This window comes from Anser cygnoides, chromosome 1, assembly GCF_040182565.1.
Source record: "Anser cygnoides isolate HZ-2024a breed goose chromosome 1, Taihu_goose_T2T_genome, whole genome shotgun sequence".
NCBI classification, from domain to species: Eukaryota; Metazoa; Chordata; class Aves; order Anseriformes; family Anatidae; genus Anser; species Anser cygnoides.
In genome coordinates, this window is record NC_089873.1 from 142,210,355 (window position 1) to 142,226,681 (window position 16,327).

General features: G+C 40.4%; 2 protein-coding genes across 11 annotated transcripts in view; one reads left to right on the plus strand and one right to left on the minus strand.

The window, feature by feature from the left end:
* The window catches only part of EIF5B (eukaryotic translation initiation factor 5B), a 34,617-nt gene extending 23,394 nt beyond the window's left edge, over positions 1–11,223 (plus strand). For both annotated transcript variants that reach the window (XM_048048114.2, XM_066984068.1), the window contains exons 13-24: positions 857–924; positions 2,080–2,221; positions 3,303–3,434; positions 4,021–4,203; positions 4,366–4,527; positions 5,965–6,096; positions 7,114–7,245; positions 7,369–7,445; positions 7,567–7,731; positions 8,713–8,851; positions 9,428–9,589; positions 10,434–11,223. In XM_048048114.2, the coding sequence (XP_047904071.1) occupies positions 857–924; positions 2,080–2,221; positions 3,303–3,434; positions 4,021–4,203; positions 4,366–4,527; positions 5,965–6,096; positions 7,114–7,245; positions 7,369–7,445; positions 7,567–7,731; positions 8,713–8,851; positions 9,428–9,589; positions 10,434–10,541 (1,602 nt within the window). In that variant the 3' untranslated portion in view covers positions 10,542–11,223. The remainder of the gene's footprint in view (positions 1–856; positions 925–2,079; positions 2,222–3,302; positions 3,435–4,020; positions 4,204–4,365; positions 4,528–5,964; positions 6,097–7,113; positions 7,246–7,368; positions 7,446–7,566; positions 7,732–8,712; positions 8,852–9,427; positions 9,590–10,433) is intronic.
* Positions 11,224–14,039: 2,816 nt separating this feature from the next.
* The window catches only part of REV1 (REV1 DNA directed polymerase), a 57,217-nt gene continuing 54,929 nt past the window's right edge, over positions 14,040–16,327 (minus strand). For all 9 annotated transcript variants that reach the window (XM_066984023.1, XM_066984029.1, XM_066984028.1 and 6 more), the window contains 2 exons: positions 15,923–16,025; positions 14,040–14,460 (listed from right to left, as the gene is read on the minus strand). In XM_066984023.1, the coding sequence (XP_066840124.1) occupies positions 14,349–14,460; positions 15,923–16,025 (215 nt within the window). In that variant the 3' untranslated portion in view covers positions 14,040–14,348. The remainder of the gene's footprint in view (positions 14,461–15,922; positions 16,026–16,327) is intronic.

Sequence of the window (16,327 nt, forward strand, 5' to 3'; positions counted from 1 at the left end):
TATTTGATACATTTGGTTTCAGTTAATGCATTGCAACTTCAGAAAAATACCCAAATAACTGCCTGCTCCATTCATGGCCTGCTTATTTGTCAATACTTTGATTGTAAGTCAAGACTTTTGAAACTTAGTGAGTATATCTTCTGTTTAAAAAAAACAACTTTGTTTTACTGTGTGTGCTGAAATTGGGCCAATTCACAGGTAATGAATTTTATTGTAACTGTTGTGCATTGCTTGTTCTGGATACTACTATTTTGCTTGCAGCAACTGACTGAAAAACCTTGGCAGTGATGGCTGTTTCTGAGGGATGGAAATATTACTTGTAATTTAAGAACTTCAGTTCAGTAATTCTAAAACTAGTCAGCTAAGTGCTGAGATGTTTAATGAGGAAAGTTTGCCCAGAACATTTGGTTGCTGCTGAAAGTAGTGATGAGTTTGTGGCATTTAGCTCTTGTAAAACCCAAACAGTAAAATCTCTCTTAATTTTATAATGAGTGTTTTTTTTAACAAAAACTTAATTCAATTTGTTTAAAAAAAAAAAAAGGTAAAATCAGTGGAGAAGGAGGAAACCATTCACAATAAGGATGATAAATCTCACTAGACTGAACGTGTTTTTTGTGTTGTTCCTCCCTATCTTAAAATGTTATCTGAGCTTATGGCTACTTGATACATAGGGGCTGTGTTGCATCATATTTTTTTATACTGAAATCAGCTTTGATTTGTTTTTATGGAGGGTGCTGGCCTTCCTTAAAATATGTAACTGCATTTTTTGAAGTGAGTGCTGTCAGTAAGCTGCCAGTTCTTAAGTTTTTTCTTCTTGCATGATCTTGCCAAGATGACTAATATTTTGAAATGTTAGTTTGACAGAGAGAACATAAAAATTCCAGGAATGCTGATAATTGACACTCCAGGACATGAGTCTTTCAGGTAATTTTCATTCTCACAGTACTGTACTTCCCAGAAGTGATGGCTGAAGCATCTGCGCATATATATATATATATATATATATATTTTATACAAAGTACTGTCTCTTTGCCTAAATCATTTGTGTTTCTTCTCCCTTTATAAAAACTAAAGTAGAGGAATAAGTGGATTTGCTTATTTTCTGGGTGCTTTATATGTCTGGTTAATACCTGGCCTTTTACATCTGATTAATTTCCCATCTTCATGACGATTGAGCCATGAGTATCTTAAAAAAAAAAACAACATAATTTTTCTCTAAATAGTGTAAGAGAAAAGATGGAGGTGGGAAGCTAACCAGAGAACAGGTGAGGATGGCAGGTGACCTAAGTACTCTGGTATGAAAAATTAGGACTTCTCTCCTAGCCTCCAGTTCAGTGTTCCAGTTGAGGTAACTGAGTTCATAAGACTGCAAGTTACCAATTGCACAAGTTGGCTAACTCCTGCCAGTGTTCATATTCTGTCTAGGAATACCAGTGGCATACAGGCAAGATGCAAAATCAACTTTTAACTTTAAAAGTTGGTATGCACAACTATTCTTGATGAGGTGGTGCTTTCACAAAATCCCCAAACAGATGGATTAAAACTGATGTGACATTTTTAAACATAAACCTTCAAAAGCATTGAAACACCAGGTCCTTGATAATGTTCTGATCAATTTCTTGGCATCTTGTCACTTACAATCCTGTCACTTACAACTCTTCATCTTCTATCCAGGTTTTATCCAATACCACATATGTCTGATAATCTTAGTGTTCATGCAGTAATTTGTTATGATCTATCTCATTCAGATTTCACTATAACCTTCTCAATTCTCATTCAAAACGAAGCAATGTAGCTTAGCTTGAAAAAAGTATATAATAGTAGGAAAACTGTCAGGAGAATTGTAGTTTCTTCTTATTTTTGCTTACATGTACTCAAATATATTCTGTTAAATGGGCTTTACGCTTACAGTGTAATTTCAGTGTTTCATTGATTGATAGTTCTTTGTATTTCTGAAGCAAAAATAACTACTTGATCAGCTTTAGCTTTTTTTGGTCAATGCAAGTTTGACATGGTATTTGGTATTTTTCTTAAAGTTCTGTTGCTACATGACAATTTTTTTTTCCTTTAATGCCACAGCAATCTAAGAAATAGAGGAAGCTCACTTTGTGATATCGCCATTCTCGTAGTTGACATCATGCATGGTTTGGAGCCACAGACAATTGAATCAATAAATCTGTTGAAATCTAAGAAATGCCCTTTTATAGTAGCTCTCAACAAGGTAAGATCGCTTTTCACTCTAATAGTATGTTCTTTTACTCTAATGTATTTTGCATCTGACAGTTTTCAGTTTTCTTTCATGAACTTGAATTGTTTGTGCAAAGTCCGAAGCAGGGGTTATTAGATCCGTTCTGTTGCATCTTTTGTTGTCCTTGATACCCCAGGTGCTTTACAGGAGCTTTGCAGAACAATCTGGCACTTTGTTTCAGAGCTCTCACTGATAAGTTTATCTTAAAGAACTTCAGTAAATGGTTCACACTTCTGGAAGTTGTACTTCATTTTTTTTTCTCATAAGTACTTACATGGACTTGCATACAGTTGCATTATCTTTTTATAATATTGAAAGACTTAACTTCATCTTTAAAAGTCCTATTTTATTTTAGCTACTGATACTCATTAGTTTGTGACTTGAAGACAAGCTGTCTTTAGGGCTCATTGAACACTAGTATTTGATCACTGTGGGAAAGATTTCAGGTTCTGCAGTATTAGGTGGTAAAGCTAGTTATTTTCAGCTTTGTCGGTAGAAATGCCTTGCATAAGAAATTGTGGTGGTAGAGCTGTTTGTTTTTGTGATGACTTATATGAATTATAATGAGGAAATCACCCAGTTGTGTGTTTTGAACAATTCCAACCTTCTCTATAGCAGGATAGGAAAGGGTTCAAATTTACCAGTAAGTTTTACTCATTTGTAAAATGAATGCAGTCTCTTTTCAAATAATAATAATAATAAAAAAAAGCCAACCTCATGTTTTTGTGTACATGAAGCTATATATAGATCTTTTTCATCTGAATGTTTTATCCTAAACTTGATGTAATTAATGTGTATAAACGTTTTCCATATGAGTCTTGATACTGTAATTTGAAATTTTAATATCTGAAGTAGTATTGCTGTCCTGAAATACTGTGACATTGGGTAAATACACACAAAGAATATTTGCTTCAAAGCAAATAGATTTAACTTGTCTAGTGGAGCAAATGGATGGCTAGCTACGCTGGCTAGTAAAGTATTTCTCACATTGTGACTTAAACATAAAGATGCCCTTTAAGTTGCATAATATGATATATTACTGTATTTTTTCAAGATTGATAGGTTATATGACTGGAAAAAAAGTCCAGATACAGATGTAGCTGTAACTTTAAAGAAGCAGAAAAAGAATACAAAAGATGAATTTGAAGAACGTGCAAAAGCCATTATAGTGGAATTTGCGAAACAGGTAGGTTGGAATATTCAAACTTCTGTTATTAGAAGTGGTAGCAAAAATGGTGTGTGTGGGTGTGGTGTTTTTGGTCTCTTCTGAAACATTGATGTTTACCACACATGAACCAAACTTTGTTGTTAAATCCAGCTCTTTTAACCGCTCCATCTTTGGAGTTCTGGTCTGGAGAAAAGTAACAGCTAATTGCTGTGCATGGTCAGTGAAGTCATGAAGAGCAGATCAAGTTCTCTGTCCCTATTCTTTCCCTCCATGGGAATCGCCAGAGGGAAACCCATCTGTCCCTTGTTCCCTCGGACACTGGCAGGGCATGAGTCACATCGGTTCTGGGGACATCTGTTGGTGACGTACATTGGTGTCCAGAAGCTACATGTGGCAATTTGCTTTGTAGAGTTATCCCATTCTGCATCCAACCGTGGGTTTGAGCTACATGTTCCATGGTATACCGCCAGTAACTTTTATTTTTTAATTTGAAAAATACAGTAGTGGTTGGCTAGGATTGGATGTTACTGTTAATACGGGTGTGTGTGCGTGTGTGTATGTATGTATGTATTTTTCCCTAAGTAACTATTAATCCTGATTCCAGGGCTTGAATGCTGCCTTGTTTTATGAGAATAAGGATCCCCGCACTTTTGTTTCTCTTGTACCTACCTCTGCTCACACAGGGGATGGCATGGGAAGTCTGATAGCTCTTCTCGTTGAGCTAACGCAAACTATGCTGACCAAGAGACTGGCTGAGTGTCAAGAACTGAGAGCTCAAGTCATGGAGGTAACTCAACAGCTATTCTTTGAAATTTACCTAGAAATTTCTCCCTCCCCCGCTTCCTTCTACCTTGCTTATAAATTAAATTAAATTGAAAAAAACAAACAAACAACAAACCAACATGTTTTTAAATGGAGAGTAACTTTTTTTCCCTCCCCTTTCATTCAGGTTAAAGCACTGCCAGGCATGGGCACTACCATAGATGTTATTTTGATTAACGGGCGCCTGAAAGAAGGAGACACCATTATTGTTCCTGGGGTAGAAGGTCCCATAGTAACTCAGATTAGAGGTCTTCTGCTGCCTCCTCCTATGAAGGAGCTACGAGTTAAGGTATGGAAGCTGCCTAGTGTATTGACATGCAGAGAACATTTAGAACCAGAACAAAAATCACGTTTTGATAAAACCGATAACGTAGTAGGATTCAGTTACAGGAGCAGAGTCTGAGGATGACTTTAAAGGGGAAGGCAGTGCATACATAGTGTTTCTGGGTGAATGTATATGCATATAACGGCTGGTGTGTCTGTTACAAGAGTGGCAAAGAAAAGTATCAAGGAGCTCCCTTGCAGCATGGATTAAGATGTGTACACTTCAGTAAGGGACTCAAGCATGTGGCTACCTGTGAGGAGGAGATATTTATCTTATGTAGCAATTAGAGTATACCAGTGCAGTGACTTCTGAGTCAAAATATGCATCATTAAAGTGTTTTCTATAACAGGAAGCCCATACACTTAGATTTAAGAAAACGGAACAAGCAAGTTTCTAGGAGCAGTTGGTGAGTGGTGAAGCCCAGGACCTCTGCAGGATTGTTGTGTCTTTTTCAAGAGCGTTGAAGGTTTTGCTGCCCTAGTCCTGATAGACCTGAATGATTGGCAGTCCGATGCAGCTATGGGGTAGGGCCTTGGACAACCTTAAGTCTGATGTCCTGCTCTTGACTGCAGCTTTACAGTAATAACTTAGTAATTGTTAAGAGAGTGACAGGAAGAGTATTGACATCTGTGCTTACGTTACATCCTCTGCTTTGTTGGAAACTGTTGAATATATTCGGTTTACTGTGAAGTATGAATTGTGAAAGCATTTCTGTCCATGTGCTTCCCTTTATTTAAAGTGGAAGATAAACTGGTGTGTGAAACTGTTACGAGAGTGAAGTTTTTTGTGGCACTAAACAGCAATATAACAGATCATGGGTTCCCAGGTCAACCAGATTGTCAGATGGGTTTTGGTACTTTGATGGGAGATGGGGTATAGAGTACCAGCACTGAGATGAAGGACGCTTGATTTGGGAAACTTTAGTTGGGGAAGTGGGTCAAGGTAAGCTGGATTTTTCTGAAGCAGGCAACGGGGATACATTTCAGTTCAGCCAGTCCATGAGGAGATGTCGTCATTGAAAAAGGACCCCAAATATTGGGCGTGCAGGGCTAAAGAGCAGAGGTTTGCAGGAATTGTTTATTTGAGAAAGGAACCTGCCTTGCAGCTTAAAGAAAAGCATGGGGAATCTCTGCCTTAGACAATTCCCTTGCTGCTGCACCTGCTCTTCACCCTCTCCCTCCCAAAATGTGATGGGAGAGGAGCATGCAGACAAACACAGACACACATGCGTGTCAGGAACTTGAAGGAGACAAAATTACTGATAGATGGGGAGAGCTGGACTTCACTGTCATTCTGGCTTCTGTGCTTGCTGGTGGCAAGATCTTCAGCAACTCTGGACCGCTTCATATTGCTGTGTAGCAGCAATGTGGACTCTTTGCCAGCGTGTATTCTCTTTTTCAGAACCAGTATGAAAAGCACAAAGAGGTCGTTGCTGCTCAAGGTGTGAAGATTCTTGGGAAGGATTTGGAAAAAACATTGGCTGGTTTGCCACTGCTTGTAGCTTATAAAGAGGATGAAGTCCCAGTCCTCAAGGTGAGATGGCTAGTGTTGAAATGAGACACTTACACTGGGGGTGACTAAGTTCTCTGGTGATGAAGCTCATTCAAATATTGAGAGTTCAGCATGCAAGTAACTTGATTTTTCTTTTTGGTGTGTGTGTGTGTGTGTTATGTTTTAAAAACTATTATAATAACATGCTGTAGCCTTGTGTCCATGTGAAGTGTTGCTTTGGTAATGTTTTTGGTATCTTGATCCTTAGCTTTCCTTGATATTTTGATGACTTGTCCTCTGCTTACAGAATAAGGATTGAAAACATAATAGCACAGTCTGACTATATTTTGACTATATGTGATCAGAGGGCTGGAGCACCTCTCCTGTAAGGACAGGCTGAGGGAGTTGGGGTTGTTCAGCCTGGAGAAGAGAAGGCTCTGGGGAGACCTCATTGCAGCTTTCTGGTACCTAATGGGGGCCTACAGGAAAGCTGGGGAGGGACTCCTTGTCAGGGGTGTACTGACAGGACAAGAGGGAATGGCTTTGAACTAAGAGTTTTTAACTTTTGTGAAAGCATCAAGATGGCCTTTCTGCTTTCATATCCACCTAGGCCTTGCTGCATACAGGGCATTCATAATCCTTTTCAGCTAACGGTTTTAGGGGCCTCTGTTCTTGTTAATGTTCAGTTGAGCAACCAAAGGTATTGGCACACGTTGTGTTCTGCATGTGTTCACTCATCGTGATGGCAGAAGCTTACTGCGTTGGGTGGAACAACGTGTAGTCTGTGGAAAAATGTTACCAGCTCCCAAGATGGGCATTTGCTTTGTGTTACATGATCATCGTCTTGCAAAATCCTCCAGTATAGTTCAGTACAGGCTTTTCTAATGCCAGAAACAAGCTGCAGCATGTCACGGGGCTGGCTGCGTATGGCCTGTACTGCAAGTCTGTGAGTTGGTACCTGTCAGCGTGGCTGTCATACTTCAGCAGCTCATGAACAGAAAGACTTTGTAATCTGAGGAATAATGGCAATAGAACTAATAGTGGTTTTTCTTTCTAAAGGATGAACTAATACACGAACTGAAGCAAACACTGAATGCAATCAAATTAGAAGAGAAGGGTGTTTATGTCCAGGCTTCTACTTTAGGGTCTTTGGAAGCATTACTTGAATTTCTTAAAACATCAGAAGTGCCAGTAAGTACTTTCTGTGCTACATCTAATGTTTCTATTGTTGTGTTCTGTTGTTTTAGTTGATAACTGTTTCCTTTCAACTCAGAAAGGTCAGTGACTGATTTCTGTGGCTTTCCTCTTCAACAGTATGCAGGAATTAATATAGGTCCTGTCCATAAAAAGGACGTTATGAAGGCATCAGTTATGTTGGAGCATGACCCACAGTAAGTAAATTCCTTGCTTTACTGTGTTGAAAAACGAACAGTGCTGTTTCAGGAAGGCCCCCTTCCTAGCTCTGGTTTTGTGGTCTGTCTGGTAAACTGTTTGACTTATCTCTACTTGCAGATACGCAGTCATCCTAGCGTTTGATGTGAGGATTGAACGTGATGCACAGGAAATGGCTGATAGTTTAGGAGTTCGAATTTTTAGTGCTGAAATTATTTATCACTTATTTGATGCCTTCACAAAATATAGACAAGACTACAAAAAACAGAAACAAGAAGAATTCAAGTAAGTAAAAGCAATCCTACTCTGTGTGCTTCCCAAGTAACACAGTCTTTTAATTGTCTTATTACTAAATGAAATTGCATTTAACTTCTTGATTGCATACTATTACTTAGCATGCATTTCTGATAGGAAGGAAGGCAGGAAAGAAGGACAATAAACTGTTAATTTTCAGGAATTCAGCAGTCTAGTCTAAATGTTTACATCTGGGATTAGATATAGTAGGGTGGGAGTTGTGAAGCAATGGCAAGATTTAGCAAAACCCATCATGTTATATGGAGTGTTTTTATTAAGGCTTGCTTTATATACTTGGTTTCCTTTCTTAGTTTCTGACAGATGGGTTAGTCTTGCAGGGTTGAGAAAACAACCAGAAGGATTTGGGTTCTATTGTTTCATGCTTATGCAATTCCAGTGTACACAGCTTAATTGTGATTGTAATAACATGAATATGCCATCATTTAAGGATTTATAAGGATCCAAAACTTATTTTTTGGAGTCTGTGCAATTAGCTGGTCCTCAGTAAAGTAATGACAAATTAAATACGCGGGGAAAAAATATGCATTTTTTTTTTAATCAAAACTTGAGTTTGTATAGCTCAGCATTTAAAAATACTACTTCACAAACAAAAATGTAGAATTTCTTGAGTCACTGTATTGGATTGTGGCAACAATATTTCTGTTCCCATGCTCTTCTGAGATTATAATTATACTGTAATTTTTGTTCCTTTGGTCTTGGTCTTGTCTCGATGCCCGAGCCAGTCAAAATAAAATCCATGCCAGCCATGCTCGATTATTGTTGCCTATAGTTCTCTAAGATAGCGTTGACTAGATTAACAAGACAGGAAGAGAGATTTTTCCTGCTTATTTCTTCCCCAAGTGACGCTACTAGAACAAATGCCCAGGATGTGCAGTAGAAGGCAGAACCGTTAATACTCCCCGCACCGTTCCAGCAACTATTTCAAAATGCCTTCTCTTTGTTGTCTCCCAGGCATATAGCAGTATTCCCTTGCAAGATGAAAATACTCCCTCAGTTTATTTTCAACTCCCGTGACCCAATAGTGATGGGTGTCGTCGTGGAGGCAGGCCAGGTGAAGCAGGGCACTCCCATGTGCGTACCCAGCAAAAACGTAAGTAAGAGCCTCTTTCTTCCCCATGGACGTCTGTTCGAGCGGGTAGTCGCTGGGATGAGGCGCCAGGAAACGTTTGTGTGCCTTCCCCCACTGCACAGAATTTTGGTAGGAGATGAGATTCAGTGTTAGATCAAGTCTCCTTCCCAGTGATCAGCCATGGTATTGTGCTCTGCCGGGACAGTTGCGTCCTGCAGCAGAGAGACAGCCTCTTGACCTCCACAGTGCCCTACCAAGAAGCGTGGCTGTGGCTGTCACCTTCCCTCCCAAATTCCCTTCCAATTTCTGTATTGTGATACAAAGGAACAAGCAAAATTCTTTCCTGGTTGCTAGTAAGGGGGGAATTCAAGTCCTGATATTCTGAAGGTTAACAAATTGGCATGGCAGATGAAATACAGGTGGGTTGGTACTGCTGCCCTTTTCTGTACACGCTTCCTGTGCGATATGCGTGGCTTTGCAAGCTCTGGGGTGGCTGCTCTGATGCATTGCTTCGGATGAGCAACTGGCAGGAATTTAGAGAAGGGTGTGCGCACGGGTTTTGCTTATGTGTATTACACTTTCTTCATTGTATTACAGTTTGTTGAAATTGGAATAGTTACAAGTATTGAAATAAACCACAAGCCAGTGGAGGTTGCAAAAAAAGGCCAAGAAGTATGTGTTAAAATAGAACCTATTCCTGGTGAATCACCTAAAATGTATGGGCGACATTTTGAAGCAACAGACATCCTCGTCAGTAAGGTAAAAGCCATCTGTATTTTTGGTTTATGACGCAATGGTAACTTGCTTGAAGTGGAAATGTTGCGCAAAGCCTGGAAAATTAATATTAGCAACCTTGCATCAGAGACTGAGACACTTGAAATTATTCATGTATGGCATTGCTCAACAGCGTTTCTCTGTAGCCTTGTTTTGAGATCTGTAGTGGTGCTGCTTGAGAGAACCGAAGGAACGATGTACTGTAACTAAAAATACCTGGCAGCTTATTGCACCAGAGAGGGTAAATGGCAAATGAGCTGTTTGCATACCTTCGTATGTAGTTGGTGCTCAGAGCAGTGTAGCAGTCCCTCGTGGCATTACAGCGCCGTCGTGTTTGCCTAGTTTTGAATGTGTGCAATGAACAGCAGAGCTTCACTCGCTCCGATTCTGGAATGCTGGGCTTAGGCTAGGAGATGATCCCTTGCTCACATTTTTTTGCTGTCAGAGGCAAAGCCGGAGCTCCCCGTGTTCCCAGCTGCATTATGCACCGTGCAGTAAGGCAGCCCTCCGCACACGTTAGGACTGGCAGGTAGTGCTGGTGGCACTGGGGGAAGCAGGATAACACCCCTTGTCATGGGTGCTTGCATTCCTGCGCAAGGAGCGAGATGGTCTGTGCTTCTGCAGTCACCGCAGTCCAGGTTAAGATGTGAGGAGCAAAGAAGGGAAATGAATGAGACGAGCTCTGCAGCAGATGAGCAGCAAAACTGGGTTTGGAAGTAGCTTTCCTGTTTTGTAGGCGGGTGCCTTCTCTGTGGATCAGCTTTCATGGGGTGGAAGCAGTTACTGTTATTAATACATGTTTCTGATGGGTTTGTCTTGTGTGTTACAGATCAGTCGTCAGTCCATCGATGCTCTGAAGGACTGGTTCAGAGATGAAATGCAGAAGTCTGACTGGCAGCTTATAGTAGAGCTGAAGAAAGTGTTTGAAATCATCTAGATAACTTTTTACAGCAATGGGGAGGCAGGAATAAACTTGCTGTTCCTGTTCTAAAAGTTACCAACAAAGTCGTATATTGAAGACAGTGTTGGATATATGTTTGGGAGGAAAATATGTGGATAAAATGTTTTCCATGAGAAACCAAGAAATTTACACTGGTTTGACAGTGGTCAATTTACATGTTCCCACGGTTCCAATGTGCCTGTTCACCTTTCCCACTGCCCTTCCTAATACTGGCTGCTGTTTTAAAGTTTGCCCTTTCTTCTCTTACACTTTCCTTCCACCCTTTTTCCCTCCTCTCTCCAAAATAAAGTAAAATAAATTGAATTTTTATTACAGAACTAAAGCTCTTTCACTTTTATACTGATGAGATCAGTACTGCAGTATTTGATTAACCAAGCTTCTGCAGACTTTGTGATTCTTGGGACATTTTTGATGTAAGAAGTACTTCTTTATTTATGCATACCTCTTCCCTTGACTCTCTTTTCCAATATTCTTCTGCTTTGTGCCTATAGAAATTTTTTTAAATAGAAAATTAGGCAATTGGATATTTCTGTATTTGCTTTGTGTGAAACAATGATGTAAAGCGTAGTTGGCCGCCTTTTACTGCTTGTACAGTTCATCAAAGTCGACCTGTAATCATTATAACGCAGAGCCGCAAATAAAGGAGATGGACATAGTAGCCCCTTTGTTTTACAGTTTGCTTCAATAAAAAAAATGTCACCTCCTGGGCCGTTACAGACGAAGTGCCGGGCTGAGGCTTGCCTCTCCCTGCCTGGCCAAGTCACAGACGCGCATTGCAGCAGAGGCGTCTTCTGGCTTCTCTTCCCTGTGCTGAGCGTGCGCTGTGCGTGGCGCTCTCGGTGGCTCACGCTTTTTATTGTATTCCAGCAGTAGCGGTGTTGCAGGCCCGGTGTTTAGCAGGTCAGAATTACCGGAGGTCGCTGCGGGGAGGAGCGTAGATGCAGCATCTTTTGACCACCATTCGGAGTGGCAGTAAGCACCTGCAGAGCGCTCGTCCCCAAGTAAGCGGTGACTTCGGATGCTGCCTCAGACCAGTTGAGTCATCCAGCACCGCAGGACTGGACCAGTTCAAAAGGCATTTGGTCAGTGCGGTTTGTGACGACCAGGAATCAGTCTGTAACCCCAGTATCGCCTGACCCTTCGTTCCCTTTGGTTGCCCTCCTAAGCTGACAGCTTCAGCGACCTGTAGTCAGGTGCTCTCCTGGAAATTGCCAACTCATGTTGAGAGATGCGTAACAAATACTTCTCAGAAGCACAAGCTGAAGCAAAATCGATAATGGTCTTTCATGTAGCTGAGATTTTTAGCATTTAAAATATTTATAAAAAAAAATCTAACTTGTAACAAGCAGCTTGATCTGCTCACGTTTCTTCTGTCACTTAAATTTCTTTACTTTCTTTGGTTGGACAAACATGAATTTCACGATAGGGAGAGTATGACCTCCATTACAAAGGAACACTGAATAACGTGCTACCTTTGATAATGGAATTTAACTTACCAGACTATTTTTTTTGTTTGTTAGACTTTAAACTTGCCCTTGACCCAGGACCTTTTCAGTATGGTTGGAGTGTGGTACAAATTCACATCACTGGGCGTGTCAGTGATTTAGAATAGAATGCTCTCAAGTGTCACAGTGAGGAGACTGCATTTAATTGTAATGATTTCCTTTCGCAAACTATGCAATCATGAAAGCTACTCTAATAAAAAGTTCTTAAGTTAAGAACACTGATGTGAAACAATGTGGTCTTGATGTGTTCTTGTTTCCTCAGGTATGGCATGGAAAAGGATGATGCTAGTTTTGCAGGCTGCTGTTATGAACCTTGTAGAAATACCTCCAGTAAGGGGTTTTAAGGAAGCAGGTACCTTGAATGAAATATTTAAGGACTTGAAGCAGGGATCAATGAGAGAGAATGAAAACAGAAGTAATCCTCTTTTCTTTAGGAGCATGGCTTGAGTAGCACTCACAGGATCAAAGCTGTGTATCTGACACCTAACTTGTAAAATACGGTCTTGACTTTCAGCAAATATATTCTTCTACAGAAACAGTTGCCAAGCTGGTTTTCTTAAATGGAGAAGGAGAAAGGTTGCCCATGACTTTGTCCAATTGCATTTTGAAAATCTCCACAGCTTGACCCTCCATACCTCCTGTGGAGAACCTGTTGCAGGGTTTGTTTACCCTTACAGGGAAAACAATGTGTTGTTTTAATTGGAATTGGAGATTTTTTTTTGTACTGCATCCCATTGCCTCTTGCCCTGTCATTTGATACCAGAGTAGGGTCTGTTTCTGGTTTCCTTGAACCGGCCCCTGCCCGCCTTGCTATCTGTACACAGGAGTAAGATCTGCCTGAACCCCCAAGTTGTCTTCTCCAGGCTGAACAGCCCCAGCTCTCCTGCGCCTTTCCCTTTATGAGAGATGCTCCACTCCCTTAACCATCTGGACTTGGTCCAGGATTGTCTGTATCTGTTGTGCACTTCTCTTTGCTGACCTTCATGAGGTTCCTCTCAGTCTGTTGCTGTCCCTCTGGACGCAGTACAACCCCCTGGTGCCTCACATGACAGTCTGTGTTACATGCACACTTACTGCGCTCCCCTCATCCACCAAGGTAGTCGCCTTGTTCCAGACGGCTGTCACAGTGGTTCCTCTCCCAGGGTGGGTTACAAGGGATGCTGAGGGTGCAACCTAAAGCTTAAAGTGCCAACTAAACATGTCAAACCTGTCCCCTGTGCTACAGCTGGTCAACTGACGGCAGAGCACTCCGCATCCAGCTGTAGTGCCTGCTGCAGTCTTCATTCTCTTCAGAATGAGAAGAACAGCTTTACTTCAAGATACACAGCCAAATGTTACTGGATGAGGCTGGTATACATCTAGAAAAAGCAAACTTGTCCAAAACTACTGTAGAGATGCAAGCATACACATCCCTGCCATGGACACAAACTGTTGGGGTCGTTCCAGGTATAAACCCATTTTTTGAAAGGCTTCTGCTACTCGCTACAACCTGTTTTGTTACCTTGCAGAGGAAATAAATGTTCTGGGGTGGTAGTTGAAGAGTAGAATGTGGCTCTGTCCAGAGCAAGAGCAACTCAGAGGCTTGGTACAGACAGACTTAAACCATGCTCCATGTTAGCTACTCCCTGGCATACAGTGCTTCCCCCTTGGGTAACTGCTCACCCTTTGTTCTCCTTCAAGAGCATGCAGCTCCAGGGACAGCTGTGCACCTGGATATACAGAGCTCCGAGAGCAATTAGGCCTCAGCTAGCGCCACGCGTGCTGTGGATGGGCCAGGCCACCCTGGTTCCTGTCTTTGAAGGATGAAACAGAAAACGAGCCAATATTCTTCCTTTGCATCTGTAATAACATCAGTGGAGGGTCATGGTGTCGAACCATGTCATTGTAAATGAATCAAAGCTGCAGCTTTAATAGAAGTGATTAGCTATATTCAACTGAAGCATGACAAAATAGAATCAGTACAAAAATATACATACAGTTCTTTATTAAACAACTGTAAACACTTCACTGTAAAAATCCATAAAACTTTATAAACAAACATTTTGTAAATAGATTCTATACTACAATAAAAGAATTTTAACACAATTATTTACATGCAATACTGACAAATTTGGCACTTTCTGAAAAGAAATGTACAAAACACTTTGTTGTTTAAAAAGAAATTTGAAATTATAAAAACTCAGGGCATTACTATCATGCACTTTGCAAATACCTCACAAGCACTTATGGCACAGCTAGCAGAGAGCTCCAGGCTCCCATCAAGCTCTTTACTACAAGTTCAGATAACTTTTAATGTGCTTCCGTAAGTTTGTTGTAAAACTACCTGAACATTGTCAAGAATGAAGTCAAATGCCATATTCCAAACTGATTCCACAGATGATTGCATTAACCTGAAGGGAAGAAGGAAAAAAGAGGGAGAAAATTACAACTACAGAACCACCTTTTTTTTTTTTTTTTTTTTACATTTACTTTTGGTCTTCTCGCTGGAAAGCAAGATCACAATGGTACGCTGTATTTTGACTTGATTTTGGTAAAGCCTTCTCTCTTCAAATATACCAAGTCTTAGCTAATGCCACAGGTTCCGCTGACATTCACCAGCAATATTTCTGATGTAAACAGTGCCACCAGTTCGTAAACATTAGCATTTTGCAGTGGTTGTAAGCATGTAATTAAAGCAGTAGGCTTCTGAAAACTTTACTAAAGAATTAAAAATGGCAAGATTCTGGATCCGAATCTTTCCTTCCTCAAACCAAGACATACATGCTACAACTTTCTTCCAACAAATGCCGTCATAATTAAGGCATTTTAATAACACATATTGAGGGCACTATGTTGTGTGTATTGCTATAAGTGGAACAGAGTCTCAGACACGCAGAGCTAAGTATGAGCTACCTCCGTCATTCAGCTGCCACTACAAGCAAATGAAAGGAAGAAAATGCCCAAGGCAGGCATTTTAGATGCATCCCGTGTCTCCTCTCTCTAAATCCCCTTCTAGATGGCTATTACAGGAGAGCAGGGGGCCCCTCCACGTACAATTTAGTAGGACCTGGTATCAGTTTCATATGGACAACTGTGTATTGTTTGACTCCTGGTTCCTTGTCCTACACTTACAGCCTTCAGAGAGCCATACTGCTACTAGTGCACATCATCTCATATACATGGAGCACCAGGAGCGGGATGTGATGCTTTCCCAAGAGTTTTATAAAGAATATACAGCATTCAACAAAGCAGTTAACTGCACTGAGCATTTCTCATTTTCTGAAGCCTAAAGACATCCCATAATACAAAAGTGTAACAAAGTTTTTACACTGTTGTAGTCCTTTGGGTGCTGATTAGTTCTGAGAATTAAGTATTTGCCAAACCAAAGACACTGAAAGCTGAGCAGCACAGCTATCAGAGAGTAAACACGTCATGAAGGGAACTTGGGCTTCCTGACACATGGGAGAAGCAAAAGGAGCACAGTGACTAAGTAATAAAAACAGATTTAATAGGGTTGGAGAGGTGAGACAGATCTGGATACAGAACTGAAATCAGATGAAACAGATGAAAGATCTAAGGCAGCAATGACAAATGAAAACAGGATGAAGGGACAATGATGACAAAAATTATCCTCTGGCTGGAAACAGAACACTTTGTAGCAAATAATATTAAATGATACTTTTGCTTTTTCACAGATTACCTATTTTATCAGCCCAACCTTTTTCACCCCATTTTTTAAATAAAATTTAAGCTTAAAATATTTACACTCATCAACGGAATGCCTAATAGACTTGTGGTCTCACACTGAAGTACCTAGTGGATAAGTGCAAACAAAACCAGCCCAAACAACACAAACATTAGCAATTAAGCTACCTTTTCATGTATTTAACCACCAGATCCAACTTTTCCAAATCTTTTTCTTCTATTAGATCAGTACAATACTTCACAACCTGTAGAATGTCTTCTTCCATAGGATCTGTAAAAGAAAAATACATTAAAAAAATGAAGAGAACTGAGAGAACCTTTCTCCAAGTATATTTAAATAATTATTATAGAATAATTAGAATATACTAGAAAAAATGTCAGCGTTAGCCTATCAGGTGCTAACTGCTGTATTCCTGTATCTCCCTCCAACATCACAAGTTTTGTACATAAATGGACTGCAACACCCTGAAACATCTGGCTTGTCAACCTCTCCTCTTTTTTCCCCCTCTCACTTGTAAGAACAAATTAGAGCCAGGCTAATATTAACCGAAAGGAAAAGAAATATGGATTTCG